Genomic DNA, 15,683 nt, shown 5'->3' with positions numbered 1-15,683 from the left:
CTAGGACCCCGGGATCACAACTTGAGCTGAAGGCAGATGCTCAACCACTGAGCCACCCAGGTACCCCTGGAATGTCTTCCAACTTAACTTGTTATCAAATTAAAATAGACCGTCGTAAATTGTTTTATGTGAGCCTTGTAGCAACCACAAAACAAAAACCTATTGTAGAAACACAAAAGATTAAGAGGGAGCAGTGCTTATATCACTATAGAAAATCATCAAATAATGAAGGAAAAGACCCAAAAACTACAAAACAACCAGAAGTCAACGAACAAAATGGCAATAAGTCCTTCAGTAATCACTTAAAATGAGGAAGAACTAACCTCTGCTATCACAAGACATGGAGTCCCTGACTCTGTATGCTGCCCACAACAGACTCACTACACATGGAAGGACATACACTGAAAATGACACAACGGAAAAAGAGATTTCATGCCAATGGAAACCAAAAGAAAAAGCTGAGGGAAGGGATACAGACCTCATAAAACAGATTTTAAAACAAAGACTATAATAATGGACATTATTACATAATGATAAAGGGATCACTCCAATAAGAAGATACAACATTTATAAATATTTCTGCATCCAACATGGAAGTACCTAAATAAATAAAATATTAATAGATCTAAAGAGACAGGTAGCAATACAATAATCATAGAGAACATAATACCCCCAATTTCATCAATGGATAGATAATCCTGATAGAAGATCAATAAGGAAACAATAGTCTTAAAGGATATATTAAACCAGATGGGACTAACAGGCACACACAGAACATTCCCTCCAAAAGCATCTGAACACACACATTCTACTTAAATGCACATGCAACATACTCCAGCATCGATCACATATTGGGCCACAAAACAAGTCTTATTAAATCTAAGAAAACTGAAATTATATCAAGTATGTTTTCTGACCAAATGGTTAAGAAACCAGAAAGCAATAAGAAGAAAACTGGAGGGGATCCCTGGGTGGCTCAGCGGTTTAGCACCTGCCTTGGGCCCAGGGTGTGATCCTGGGGTCCCGGGATCAAGTCCCACATCGGGCTCCCTGCATGAAGCCTGTTTCTCCCTCTGCCTCTGCCTCGCCTCTCTGTGTCTCTCATGAATAAATAAATAAAATCTTTTTAAAAAAAAGAAAAGAAGAAGAAGAAAACTGGAAAATTAACAGATATATGGAGTCACAACAACTGTTAACTACACAACCAATGGGTATTACAAAAAAACAAAAGAGAAGAAAACTTACCTTGAGACAAACGAAAATGGAAAACACACCAACACATACAGGATGCAGCAACAGCAGTTCTACAAGGGAATTTCATACTGATAAATGCCTATACCAAGAAATAAGAAAAATCTCTAACTTCAAATCTCAAGGAACTAAAAAAGGAAAAACAAATGAAAATGAGAAGAAAGTATGTATCAAATTTCAGAGCATTAATGAAATGCAATATAAAAAGACATAGATCAATGAAACAGAGGGTTTTTTTGCAAAACATAAAATTGACAAACCTTTGGCTAGACTCACCAAAGAAAGAGAGAGAGAGAGAGAGAGAGAGAGAGAGAATTAAAATAAAAATTAGAAGTAAAAGAGGAGACATTACATCTAATAGTACAGAAACTACATAGGATCATAGGAGACCACGGGGAATAACTATACACCAACAAATGGACAACCCAAACGAAATGGATAAATTCCTAGAAACATACAACCTACAAAGACAATCACAAAGAAACAGAATATCTGCATAGACCTATTACTCATAAGAAGACTGATTCAGAAAATAACTTCCCAGTAAACCAAAGTCAGGACCAGATGGCTTCCCTAGTGAACATTTAAAGAAGAATTAAAACTGATCCTTTTCAAATTCATCACCAAAAAAAAAAAAAAAAAAAAAGATGAACGAATGCTTTCAAAGTCTTTAAGAGGACAGTACTGCCTTGATATCCAACTGGTCGAGAACACCATGAAAGAAGAAGCTTACAGGCCCATATCCCTGATGAGTATAGATGCAAAACCCTCAATTACACTTTAGCAAATGAAATCAACATAACAGAAGAATTACATACCATGATCAAATGGGGATTCATTCTAGGGATGCAAAGATGGTTCAACATCAGCAAATCAATTGATGTTGATACACCTCGTTAACAAAAGGAAGAATAAAAATCAGTACAACAGATACAGAATCATCTGACAATATTTAACAGCCATTTATACAAAAAGACTCAAGAAAGTGGGTATGGGCATCAAAACTACAGTGAGCCATACCTGACAGCATGGCTAAAATTACCAAGTCAGGAAACAAAAGCTATTGGTGAGGACTTGGAGAAAGGGGAACCCTCTTGCACTATTGGTGGGAATGCAAGCTGGTGCAGCCAACTGTGGAAAACACTGTGGAGGTTTCTCAAAAAAATATAAATAGAGCTACCATGTCATCTGGCAACCCCACTTCTGGGTATTTATCTGGATAAGATGAAAACACACTGGAAATTACATCTGCATCTCACTGCTCAGTTGCAACATTATTCACAGTAACAAAGACATGGCAACAACCTAGGTATCCATCATGGATACACTGATACAGAGGACAGGGTATCCATGCAATAGAGTATTTATTATTCAGCAGTAAAAAATCATGAGATCTTGGCATTTGTAACAACACAGGTGTTCCTTCAGGGCACTGTGCTGTGTGAAGTTGGTCAGATCCAAAAAGACAAACATTACATGATCTCACTTACACGTGGGATCTAAACACAACGACAAGCCATGCTCCCAGATACAGAGACCAGAGCTACTGCTGGTCACCACAGCCAGCAGACAGGAACCTGGAGTCAGAAGTCACAGACTCCCAGGTGTGAGATATAAAATCCTGCAGAATGTGAGGCACAGCATGGTGACTAGAGTTCATGATGCCACCCTACATATTTGCAAGCTGCTGAGAGAGAGAATCTTAGAAGTTCTCATCACAAGAAAAAATGTGAACGTATGCGTGGTGAAGATGCTCATGAGCCTTACCTTGTGGTCACCACGTACCAAGTACAAACATCAAAACATCATGCTGCACACCCCAAACTACTCTCATGTTCTGTGTCAGTATACCTCAACTGAAAAAATGGGACAGGATCAGTGTGACTTGATAAATAAGTTATTGATCTATACAATGAATTACAGCATCATGAAAAATGAGGTAAAGTCAACACGTGCTGACCTGGAACTACTTCCAGGAAATGAAGTGGCAAGAGAGGGTGAAGTGCACAGTCAAATGAACACACACTGACAGCAGGAGCATAAATGAGACCACTCCACTGGAGCTCGAAAGATGCATCCTGGCCCCATGCCCTGGCCATCACAGCCTTGGGGGATGCCTGTGAGAACAAGAGAACCCCCGTCCCCCCAGGGCTCCCTGCACGCCTCCTCCCTTCCAGCACATGCATCTGCTCAATCTGTCAGAAGCCCCAGGAGCTCCAGCTGCAACACACACCCAGAATCTGTGCCGTCACCCCCATCAACACCTCCACAGCCGCTTCTCTAGTGGGTCTTACCTCTACCTGTGCTCTGCCCTTGCATCCCTGCAGCCCATTTCACACTGCAGCCAGAACGAGCCCGTTAAAACCTGACGCTGCACTCATTCCCCCGTGCAGAACACCTCTGCCCACCTCAATTAGAGAGAAGCCCATCCCTACAGCACATGGACAGTGGCTGTGCAACTGGCCCTGGCTCACTCCAGCCTCCAGTGTCCTGCTGCCGCCCCCATGGCACATGCTCCTGCCCCCTGGGAGGCTCCTCCCCACAGATCCCTTCCTCAGAGTCTACCCCATCCACATCCCTGCTGACCACCTCTGCTCCCTCACTGTTTTTATCTCCCACACTGACTTCTCCCCCTCACGGCACTTATTAAATGAGACAAGCCACACAGTGAAGATGTTCTGTCCACTTGCTGTCTGTTGCTCCAGAATGGAAGCTCCATCGGGCATGGGTTTTGGGATTTCCATGTTCTGCTGCACCCCAGCATGGAGAACTCCTCATCTGGACCGAGTGGGTACAACAGGACGTGAAATCAGAAACTGGACACATCTCAGGCCTGGCTCACGGAGGGCTCTGTCCATGCACCCAAGGGGCAGAGGGAAGACTCAGCCCACTGTTTGCAAGGGGTTCTTTCCTGGAGGGGACACAACAGCTGCGTCTTTCCTGCCTACAGGTATGGCACTCCGCAGCTCTCTGGCCAAAGGCCCTCACCCCGCCAGTGTGTGCGGGGCCAGGAGGGCTCACGCACACTCCGTTCATATGAGGTAGCTAATAACAAACACATACACAGTCTCCGATTCCAACACCTGAGGTGTGCTGGACTGAGGACAAGCCCATTGCCTTCAGATTCCCTGGTGCAGTGTGAGCTCAGATGCCCCCCACAAGACTCCGAAGTCAGAGGACCTCTGTCAGAGCCTTCACGAGGCTGGAGTGGCCGCAGCACTGGGGGCCCATCGGGCATGGAGCACATGGCCATAAACACAAGTCTCCTGAATGAGAGAAGGCATCAATGAGAGGCGCAAATGATCAGCTAGGGAGCCAGCAAAGGTCTGAATGAACTGATGAGAGGAAGGGAGGGAGGAAGGAGTGTGCTTCCGGTGGCGTCACGTGTTCCCTGGCGGGATTTCTCCCCCTTACCTTTCCTAGCTGCTCACGTGCTGGTTCATTTAGGGTTAGGAATTTGCTAAGTGGGCCAATTTAAAAAAAAAAAAAAAAAGAAAAAGGAACGGAAGTGTAGGGTCCCAGCAAGACCATCGCTGAAACAACGGGTCAGGGAATATAAGGTGGACACAGGGAGGTGCAAAACGAGAGAGCTGGCCACATGGGAAAACAGGAGGTAGGCAGCCAAGGTGGTCATGAAACCCTCTGTGCTTCAAGGCTGGGAGGCCAACATTCATGGTTTTGGACCACAGAGCCGGGCCTCCGATGCAGAGGACCAGAAGCCCCAGTAATGAGGGGTCAAACCCTGAGGGGCCGGGCTATGTGAGTGCAAGACGGACCCTGAAATCATACTGGTCAGAGAAGAGCCTCAGCCCCACAGACTCAAAACGTCCAGACGATACAGCAGCTATGTGGTTGGTTACCCACGCAGACAGGACGTGAGCTAAAGAACAACTCTGTCTTTTCTTACGACATGCTGCAGGACTGTATGACTTTTGTTGGTTTATAATGGAAAAAAAATGCAATATGAAAATAAAGTCAGAGATGGGCCTTCACAATCCATATGTAATCATTACTCAATGTAGCAGTAACAACAAATACTGCCCGAAACACTCAGCGCTGGTCTGACGCTGAAGCTAACTTACTACGTCACTTACCTACATCTTTCTTTCCAGTCACTGAAGACACAATCTAAGGCAAGCTGTAATGAGAAAGATCCAAGGCGAAACACCAAGATGACAGCCGGGGTGCTTCTCTGACTGAACAGAGGGGCATAGGAGTGTCTCTTCACCCAGGCACTGTGGCCAAGGGAGCACAGCCCACGACCTCATGGATGTTCCCCATCATCATGATCAGAGACTCCTTTTGCATTCTCGTAAGAGAACCAAAACTACAGCCTCTTTTCTTTTTCCTTCAGAGGATCCACAATTTAAAAATGCTTTTTATGGGCAGCCTCGGTAGCGCAGCGGTTTAGCGCCACCTGCAGCCCAGGGCGTGATCCTGGAGACCCTGGATCGAGTCCCATATCAGGCTCTCTGTATGATGCCTGCTTCTCCCTCTGCCTGTGTCTCTGCCTCTCTCTCTCTGTCTCTCTGAATAAATAAATAAAATCGTTAAAAAAATAAAAATAAAAATGCTTTTTAAAGAATTCAATTACCTTCATATATCCTGGGGCCTATTAGAAGTTGATGATACTTTCTATGGAGTCCCAAATTTACAATGCCTTCCATGCCTCTGCCTACTGAGAACCAAATGACCAAAATAAGCCTTAAAATACTCAAACTTGGGGGTGCCTGGGTGGCACAATTGGCACAGTGTGCAACTCTTGATTTCTGCTTGGGTCACGATCCTGGGGTCCTGGGGTCGAGCCTCATGACAGGCTCTGCCTCAGTAGGGGGTCTGCTTGCCGCTCTCCCTCTGCCCTTCCTCATGCTCTCTCTCTAAAGTAAATACACAAACCTTTTAAAAAAAAATATTCAAGGGCAGCCCAGGTGGCTCAGCGGTTTAGCACCACCTTTGGTGCAGGGCGTGATCCTGGGGTCCCAGGAGCGAGTCCCACGTCAGGCTCCCTGCGTGCGGACTGCTTCTCCCTCTGCCTGTGTCTCTGCCTCCCTCTCTCAATCTCTCTCTCTCTCTCATGAATAAATAAATAAAATCTTTAAAAAAAATACTCAAACCTGAATTGGAAACAATGGTTAAGGAGAGGTCAATAAAAATAATGCAGTGAAAAGACTTAAAAACCTAAAGGCAGGGATCCCTGGGTGGCGCAGCGGTTTGGCGCCTGCCTTCGGCCCAGGGCGCGATCAAGGAGACCCGGGATCGAATCCCACGTCGGGCCCCCGGTGGATGGGGCCTGCTTCTCCCTCTGCCTGTGTCTCTGCCTCTCTCTCTCTCTCTCTCTCTCTGTGTGACTATCATAAATAAATAAATAAAATAAAATTTAAAAAAACCTAAAGGCAAAGGGAGAAAACCTGAGGAGTGCCACCATGAGGGCAGAGCTGAGTGCCCCCTCTGTCACATTGAGCCTCCCAGGATAAGAAGCGCCTTCTTTCCACAGCCCCTCTGAGCCTGGAGTTACTGAAAATGGCCCAATCTGATGAAGGCTACCAATTCTCAGATACGCAGTATCTAGATGCAGCTCTTCAATGCCTTCCCTTTACAAAATCACACAAGATCTGTCCTCAGACATAAAACTGCATTCCAACAATGCCCCGAGGGAGACATGGGGCCAGATTACTAATAAATATGGTTCTCCCCAAGGCAAAAACTCAAGGAATATTCGGCGGCTCACCTTTCTCCTTGTCCAGTCTATTTTCCCCCGCTGCCATCTGATTGCACGGACACTGCCACGGGCACACACTCATCGTCCCTGAGAGGTCTGCATCTGCTAGAATCCTGGTCAATGTGTGGCCCAGATGGTCTACAGCCTAGTGAGCAACCCTCCTCAGCAGGGGTGTGAGATGATTCCCCCGTATATCAAACTGCTCTGCAGCACAAGACACTGTAGTTCTACACATCTTTTCCATGAAGAACGAAGCACTAGAAATAGGGGTTAATGTTTGCTCCATCATCATTAGCCTCTGGAATATTGTGAATGTTGCTTGAAAAAAAAGTTTAATTAGGATTCGAAGTATGGAGGGGTTCACAATCCCTGAACTGCCATGGTGAACTGTGTGACTGCTTACCTATTTCCTCTGAACTTTTAATCCCAAAATGAGGCAAAAAGAGAACAGGGGGATATTTAAAAGTGTTCTATTTTCATGCCCATCACACACACACACACAAAAAAAAAATTAACAAAGTTGGTTAGAATCTTTATTGCCTAACTGATTTTTATGACAATTTTCCTAGTTTTGAAAAGCCTATCCTAAACCAAAGAACCAGGAGCGCTATTTCTCAAAGATATTCAGAGGAAGAAAAGGTCATTTTACATAGTGATTTGAAATGCTGGTTACCTATGGTTTTATTTTCTTTTTGAAATTGTAGGATCAAGGTTAAATTGCTTTTTCTTCCAGGGAAAGAAAAAGATCAGATATTTGCTGCAGGGCTGGGTCATCCATGTCCTCTCCCCACAGGTCTGGCTAGACACACATTTTTGTGAAAACAAGGAAAAAGAGGGGAAAGACACAGAAAAAAGAGTGGGGAAAGAGACCACCTGGATGTCACCAGATACTGCAAAGGACGGAGCACTAGCTAATTCTCATTCCACTTTGCCCAACGCAGGCAGTCCACGGTTATGGTGACACGGCCGTGGCAGTAAGGGCATGTCAGTACTTCCACTACGTGCAGAGAAGCGCCTGTTAGCAAAGCTGGCTACTCAAAAGGACTCTGGAAGAAGTTTGAACGGGAGTGGGCAAGGAGAGTCCATGGGGCAGGGTGAGGGAGACAGGCGGATATGGAGTTCACCACACAGAGCAAATAGTCCTAACCTATGTTCTCTACATCTATGTGTATGCAGAAGACAGTTTGTTCTCAGATACTTAAAATGTGTGGGATGAAGGGGAGACACATCAGGAAAAAAACCCACAGAGTCACATGAATCTCTCAGTGTAGAAGTGGCAACAGGGTACTTCATACATTATAGCTTTCTCACTCTGATGCGTCATAGCCCATTGACCCATCCTTGAATAGTGACATCAAGAACCTCCACAATGAATAGTTGTCACTGGGAGTCCACGTAAACACCAAACATTTCTAGATGCATTCAACCAAGTTTACATTTAAAGAATTTGCTATGAAAAAAAAAAAAAAGAATTTGCTATGAGGGCAGCCTGGGCGGCTCAGTGGTTTAGCACCGCCTTCAGCCCAGGGTGTGATCCTGGAGACCTGGGATCAAGTCCCATGTTGGGCTCCCAGCATGGAGCTTGCTTCTCCCTCTGCCTGTGTCTCTGACTCTCTCTCTCACTGTGTCTGTCATGAATAAATAGATAAAATCTTTTAAAAAATTAAAAAAATAAAGAATTTGCTATGAGAACTCTAAGACAAAAAATAACTTTGAAAATTCACAGCTGTATAACATCTAATACCAGCAGCATATATAATTACCAACCTTATGTAAAATTTACAGCCATGAATATTAAATAAAATTCAGAATGGCAGCGAAATGCCACAATATGAGTTCAATAAATATAACGTTATCTTTACTATAATCTGAAATATAAATTAACTTCTATTTAAATACTGCAAAAGCAATCTCTAGCCTAACACTACTAAATTTCTGTCAGAAAATCAGATGGCCTAAAGCAAAAATGAACTAATGGGACTACATCAAAATAAAAAGTTTCTGTACGGTGAAAACAAAAGTAAAAGAAAATGTACAGGATGGACTATTTGCAAATGACACATCAGATAAAAGGTTAGTATCCAAAATCTATAAAGAATGTATCAAACTCAACACCCAAACAACAAATAATGCAACTGAACAACAAGCAGAATGGGGTGCCTGGAGGGTGCAGTCAGTTAAGCATCCAACTGTTGTTGGTTTGGGCTCAGGTCATGATCTCAGGGTCGTGGGATCAAGCCCGTGTTGGGCTCCAAGCTCAGTGGGGAATCTGCTGGAGATTCTTTCCCTCTGACCCTAACTCATGTGCACGAGCACTCATTCTCTAAAATAAATAAATCTTTTTTTTTTTTTAATGAGAAGACATGAACAGACATTTTTCCAAAGAAGACATATAAATGGCCAACAGACATATGAAAAGATGTTCAACATGACTCATAGGAAAATACAAATCAAAACCACAGTGAGATACCACCTCATACCAGTCAGAATGGCTAAAATTAACAAGATGTTGGTGAGGATGTCCAGAAAGGGGAACCCTCTTATAGTGTTGGTAGGAATGCAAGCTGGTACAGCCACTCTGGAGAACAGTGTGGAGGGTCCTCAGAAATACAACTACCCTACAACCCAGCAATTACACTACTGGGTATTTACCCCCAAGGACACAAGCAGTGATTCAAAGGGGCACCTGGACCCCAATGTTCATAGCAGCAATGTCTATAACAGCCAAACTGTGGAAGGAGCCACGATGTCCACCAACAAATGAGTGGATAAAGAAGATGTGGTGTATATATATACATACACAATGGAATATTGCTCAGCCATCAGAAAGGATGAATCCTACCATTTGCAATGATGCGGATGGAACTGGAGGGTATTATGCTAAGTGGAATAAGTCAGTAAGAGAAAGACAAATACCATAGGATTTCACTCACATGTGGAACTTAAGAAACAAACAAGCAAAGGAGGAATAAAAAGAGAGAGAAGCAAACCAAGCAAGAGACCCCTAACTACAGAGAATATACTGGGGGTCACCAGAGGGAGATAGGTGGGGGATGGGGGAAACAGGTGATGGGGATTAAAAAGTACACTGATGATGAAAAAAATAATAAAATGATAAAGAAAAATCATATTGCCCATCAGTTTAAAATACAGTTGGTAATTATGCAAATACCAAATAAAAACATATATAAAATCAATTACTAGACTCAAGAGGGCTTGAGATTCCTAAACCTCCAGATGTTCAAACACCACTTGTGATTGGCAGTTATCATACCATGCTTCTGTGTTTGTGCAATCTCTGACTTTCATCTGATAACTCCCAATCTGTCTTCATCTAGTACTCCAGCCCATGGGGTGTGAGCAACTGTGATCCAAGTATCCTCCTCTTTCACCCTACTGACCATGATGTAGATGCCATGGGTAATACTCCACCTTGGGATAGCATAGCAACCACACAGAATGTCCTTCCATCCCTGACCAAAGTCACTACACCAACTCAGGCTTTCTAGAGAAAAAAATGGATTTGTTTTGTGCAAGCCACTATTACTACAGGTCTCAGACATATGCTGCCAAAACCAGATCTTGATTTCCTGAGGTTCCTCAGCTATAACATGAGGGTAATGGTAATCCTTCTTCTCAGATCACTGTAAGGTTCCTATGGGAAGGTTCCAGACAATGTACTAGGCTGAGGCTTTAGCTAAATAACATGTGGCTTCTCACCAGCCTTGTGTATGGGCAAACTCGGCCAATACAAGCTATGGCACACTGTGGGGACTTCAAAGCAGGTAACATCACACATGTGAAGCAGGCAAATGCTGTGGCTCTGCTTGGCCATAACTTACATGCTGTGACTGACATTACATGGGTTATTCTCTCTGTCAAGGTCCCGACTCCAGGATTCACATCTCTTCCAGCCATCTTCTGTTTTGATCCAGCTCCATCCAGGAGATCTCCAGTCCTGACCCAAAAATGGCATAGTTCTCCTATAACAGAAGGAATGTATATGCAAATATAGTTTCCTGTCATTTAGAACATTTATTCATTAACTTAAAAGAATAAAGTTCTTACTATATAAATGTCTGCATATGCCCTAAATGCTGAGCAGACACTGGTGTTCATACAGCACCTGGGTAAGATGGACAGAGACAACTCTCAGCAGAAATTAGAAGCAACATGATGCATACACTGTATGTACTCCTGTTTGGTCAAAGCATACAGCGTAAGAGCGGGTACAGGAAGTGCTAAGAAGTGAGAATGGAGATGTGATCATGTCAAAGAACTAGACTCTGCTCTGAGGGCAACAAGGGGCCCAAAAAAGGAGCCTCGGCAGGCAAGTGATTCAATTCAATCTTTACAAATGGCTCCAGGTCACACTGTGAGGATGGAAGCTGGCATTGGCAGGGTGGCACCTGGAGGCAAGAGGAGTCGTTAGGGCTGGCAGCTTCTGAACACTGGCCCCCAGAAGGTTGGAGTCTCTGCAGCAGGACTAGAGAGGGTAGATTCTAGAAGCACTCAGGAGGCATAGTCAAGAGCAGTCAAGGACTTCTATCTCACACACTGTCTGGCTCTCTCAGGATTCCAAGGAGCCAGCCACCATGTTCTCTGTTCCCCCAAGGAAAGGCCCAAGGGGCAAGGAGCAAGCATGCAGACTGGCTGCATGTGTGCAGGGAAACCACAGGTGGCCAGATTTTAGTTTCTGGCACCAAAGAGACACCGATTTCAGTTTTGGAGGGCCTGTTAGATTTGTCGAACCCATGGTGATAAGCACTATACTGGAATCCACATATAAGAATCCTTGTGTAAAAATTATGACCTTGAAAACTGACAACACAGATATTATTACCTTCATAGAGCTTACAATTTAGTGAAAGCAAGACACCCAATACTAGCTCTTCTACTGCCTTGAGTGGTACCTCTTGCTCAGTGGTTTACAACCCTTGCTGTGCGCTAACAGTACAGTCTTGGAAGCTTTTATAAAATACAATGCTTAGCTTCAACCCCAGATCTGTGGGTGATGGGTACATGTATTTTCTAACAATGCCAGGCACACAAGGGAACTCAGTAAACACAGAGAGAATGAATGCATATACACATCCACCGTTCAGAAGAGAGAAGACTAAGGCTAGACAACAAGACCAGGAAATCCTCAGCATTCAGCTAGGAACCAAAGCCAGAGGAATGATACCACAACAGAGAACACATAGAGCCAAGGAAAAAACTCTAAGAGACAATGACAGTTAAGGGACAAGCAGATATATATGGGCCAAGAAAGGGAATTGAAAAGAAGAGCCAAAAAAAAAAAAAAGAAAAAAGAAAAGAAAAGAAGAGCCAAAGAGCTTGAGAGAGGAAGTAGGAAATCAAGAGATGAATGTATTTTAAGAAAGAAATGATTGACAGAGAGTAAAATACTATCAACAAGCTAGTACAGTAAGAATTGAAACAGTATGTAGTTGATTTAGTCACAAAAAGGTAGAGGATAACTCAACCAAAAATAGTTTCAATAGAGTAATGTGTTATATTAATCTCACATCCAAAGTAGACTTGGAGTATTTCCCTAATGTGGAGTATTTCTAACAGAGTACTTGAGAGACAGAAGTTTTCAAATATAATCTCCCAACTATATTAATTATAACTAACAAAAAATAGGCTATTAGGTAGACATTTATACTGCCTTAAAACAGACAAGTTAGAAGGAAATTCTAAGTCTTCAACAGTATTTCTGGGCCAACTCTAAGTGCTCATTTCCTTAAAGTAAAATATATGATGAACTCATCTTCCCATAAACCAAGAGGATCTCTAAACCCTGCTACACTTGGATTCCCAATAAGACCACATCTTTAACAGCCACATATTCATTCATTCAAATTATTTTAGAAGATCCTTAAAAATCATTATTTAAATCTCAGCACTGTTTTTATAAGTATCATCTTACAGACTTGTTTCAAATTACCAATCACCCTAAAATGCAGAAGCTACAACCACACCTGGTCACTGCATAGGTATCTAATAAAACTGTCTCCCATAGTATCCAATCCTCCCAAAGAAGGCAAGTGCATACCAGGATAGAGCAGATGCTGCTCACAGGGTAGTCTCATAAAACATATACGAGAGAAAAATGTCTGTGAGGACCACTGCTGATGGCTGCCAAAGTACCTCTCGGTATCATATATGGTGGATTCAGAAAAACTTATATTTAAAAAAAGTGGCAACTATTCAGAATACTGCTAAACACACCAAATATAGATTACTCCAACGACAAAGTTAAACACAGGCCAGATGTGTTATTATGCTATGTAATCCCTCCCTAAAGATGTACTATCTAGTCGAAGAACTAAATAGACAACAGCCACATCTTCTTTATCCATTCATCAGTGGATGGACATTTGGGCTGTTTCTGTAATTTGGCTACTATTGATAATAGTGCTAGAAATATCAGGAAGCACAAACCCCTTCAAATCTGTATTTTTGTATCCTTTGGGTAAATACCAGTAGTGCAATTGCTGAGTTGGGGGCGGGGGGGAGCAGATGGGTGATGGGCATGAGGGAGGGCACCTGTAATGAGCACTGAGCATTATGTGCAAGTGATGAATCACTAAATTCTACTCCTGAAACCAGTATTATACTGTATGTTAACTACAATTTAAATACAAATTTGATGGGAGTCCTGGTGACTCAGGGGTTGAATATCTGCCTTCAGTTCAGGGCATGATCCTGGGGTCTGGGATTGAGTCTCACATTGGGCTCCTTCCAAGGAGTCTGCTTCTCCCTCTATGTCTCTGCCTCTCTCTGTGTCTCATGAATAAATAATTTGTTTAAAAAAATCTTTAAATAAAAATTTGAAAAAAATAAAATAAAAAGATAACAGCAAATGAGAAAATTCACACAAATAATATATGTAAATATATCTAAAACAAAAATATATTATGTATGTACTGAATGAGTGGTAAAGAGAATAACTAAAAGAAATTCAGAAAGAAAAAAAAAAAAAGAAATTCAGTAAAAAGCAAATCATTTGGGACCTCTGAGGAAAAACCAGGGCATCACCTTGGCCTTAAAGCACGGTTAGATCTCAATTACATGGAAAGACAAGGGGAAAAAATACCAATCATAGAAATGGTGGGTAAAAAAAAAAAAAACATACAAAACTGGGAATACATGTGACACCTTTGAGAATGAACAGAATTGGTTGGCTGAAATAGAGAAATCTTTGGGAAGGTTGACAGGTAGGTTGGAAAGGTGACCAGAAGCCAGATCACAGAAAACTTCAGTATCAAGGCCGCTTAGACTTTATTCTCCAAATAATTATGTTTTGGGGCAACACAGTGATATGAGCAGTGCTATTTTGAGAATAACCTGCCAGGGATTGTGGGGTGAACGGGAGGCAGAAAGCACAAGTCTTCAGGCGACAGAAACCTCCTGCCAACTCCTCAGCTAACAAACTTGTCTTAACACTTGAAGATGCACAAACATTGGCCTGTCTAGGTAAGCACTATGCCCACTCACCACTTAATACAGTTCTATTCAGGCCCCACAAGCTACTCCTGTAACATTTAAGTAGTTTTCACTGTGAAGTTAAGAATCAGCTTGGTGTTTTGAGTAAGATAACCAACTCTTTTGCAACTCCTTCTGTGAGAACTGAACATGGTTAGCCTGACATTTCAGGTGCTTGGTTTGTATTTATATGGAGTGGCAGGAATGAAGTGCAGCCCCATGGACCAGGGAAACTTAAAAGCCCATTTTCAAGGGTTTTTATCTTCAACACGGAGGAGAAGATTCATTTTGTTTTAGCATGTGTATTCCACAGACTTGACATATGCTCTTTGGATCACAATGGAGCTTTATTTTAAAGTATAATCAATCCTATACAGTTCACAAACGAAGGCAGACTCTAGAAGTTACTATAAACAGTAAGAAAAAGCCATCAGGAAAACACAAGAAGAAAAGAAAAACAAGACACGGCGTAATCTGAAAGGCCTGGTATCAAATTTTCAAAAATACTCCCAACCTGAGACATCTAAATTTGCAGATTGGAAATATTACTACACTTTCAGAATAACAAACAACCCATCACTTTTTATGGAAATGTATTTATCTGCCCTGCTAAAAGACCTGAGTTGCTATAACTTTATGAACTTTAAAATCACATTTGTTTTGAAAAACTTCAAACACAAAAATAAAAGCAGGGGCACCTGGGTGGCTCAGTCCATTACTCATCTGCCTTCACCTCAGGTCAGGATCTCAGGGACCTGGGATGGAACCCCATGTCTGGCTCCCTGCTCAGCAGGGAAGTCTTTCTCCCTCTGCCACCCACCCCACCCCATATTCTCTCTCTCTCTGCCTGAAGTAAATAAAATATTTTAAAACATAAACTGACTCCTGAAAATCAAGCACGTAAGACCAACTACTCAGAGGGTGGCTACTCAGTTGAGAAATAGCTGGTATGGTTGGCAATTTTACCCACACTTCATGCTAACTGATGTCAGAGAGCACATGGGGCTAAACTCTTACAAATCTTCCCTTAATCTCTTCTTCTTGTGGCAGGAGATTGGGGTGGAATCCTGCAGAAATACGGGACTTCCCCAAGCCAAAGGAACTCACAACAGGAGAGATGCAGAACCAAGAAATGTCTTCCCTCAACAAGATGCATTTCTTAGCTGATGATCCTAGCACATATGTATCACACATGGTACCTGTCCTATCTCAGCCCCACACT

The 15,683-nt window shown here is 42.7% G+C and overlaps 1 protein-coding gene across 7 annotated transcripts in view; it reads right to left on the bottom strand.

The window, feature by feature from the left end:
- Positions 1-15,683, bottom strand: part of FBXO25 (F-box protein 25) — a 63,317-nt gene that overhangs the window by 35,661 nt on the left and 11,973 nt on the right. For all 7 annotated transcript variants that reach the window (XM_025463225.3, XM_049101137.1, XM_025463222.3 and 4 more), the window contains exon 2: positions 10,813-10,953. In XM_025463225.3, coding sequence (XP_025319010.1) covers positions 10,813-10,946 — 134 coding nt within the window. In that variant the 5' untranslated portion in view covers positions 10,947-10,953. The remainder of the gene's footprint in view (positions 1-10,812; positions 10,954-15,683) is intronic.

This window comes from Canis lupus, chromosome 25, assembly GCF_003254725.2.
Source record: "Canis lupus dingo isolate Sandy chromosome 25, ASM325472v2, whole genome shotgun sequence".
NCBI classification, from domain to species: domain Eukaryota; kingdom Metazoa; phylum Chordata; class Mammalia; order Carnivora; family Canidae; genus Canis; species Canis lupus.
This window is presented reverse-complemented; position numbering and strand designations above follow the sequence as displayed.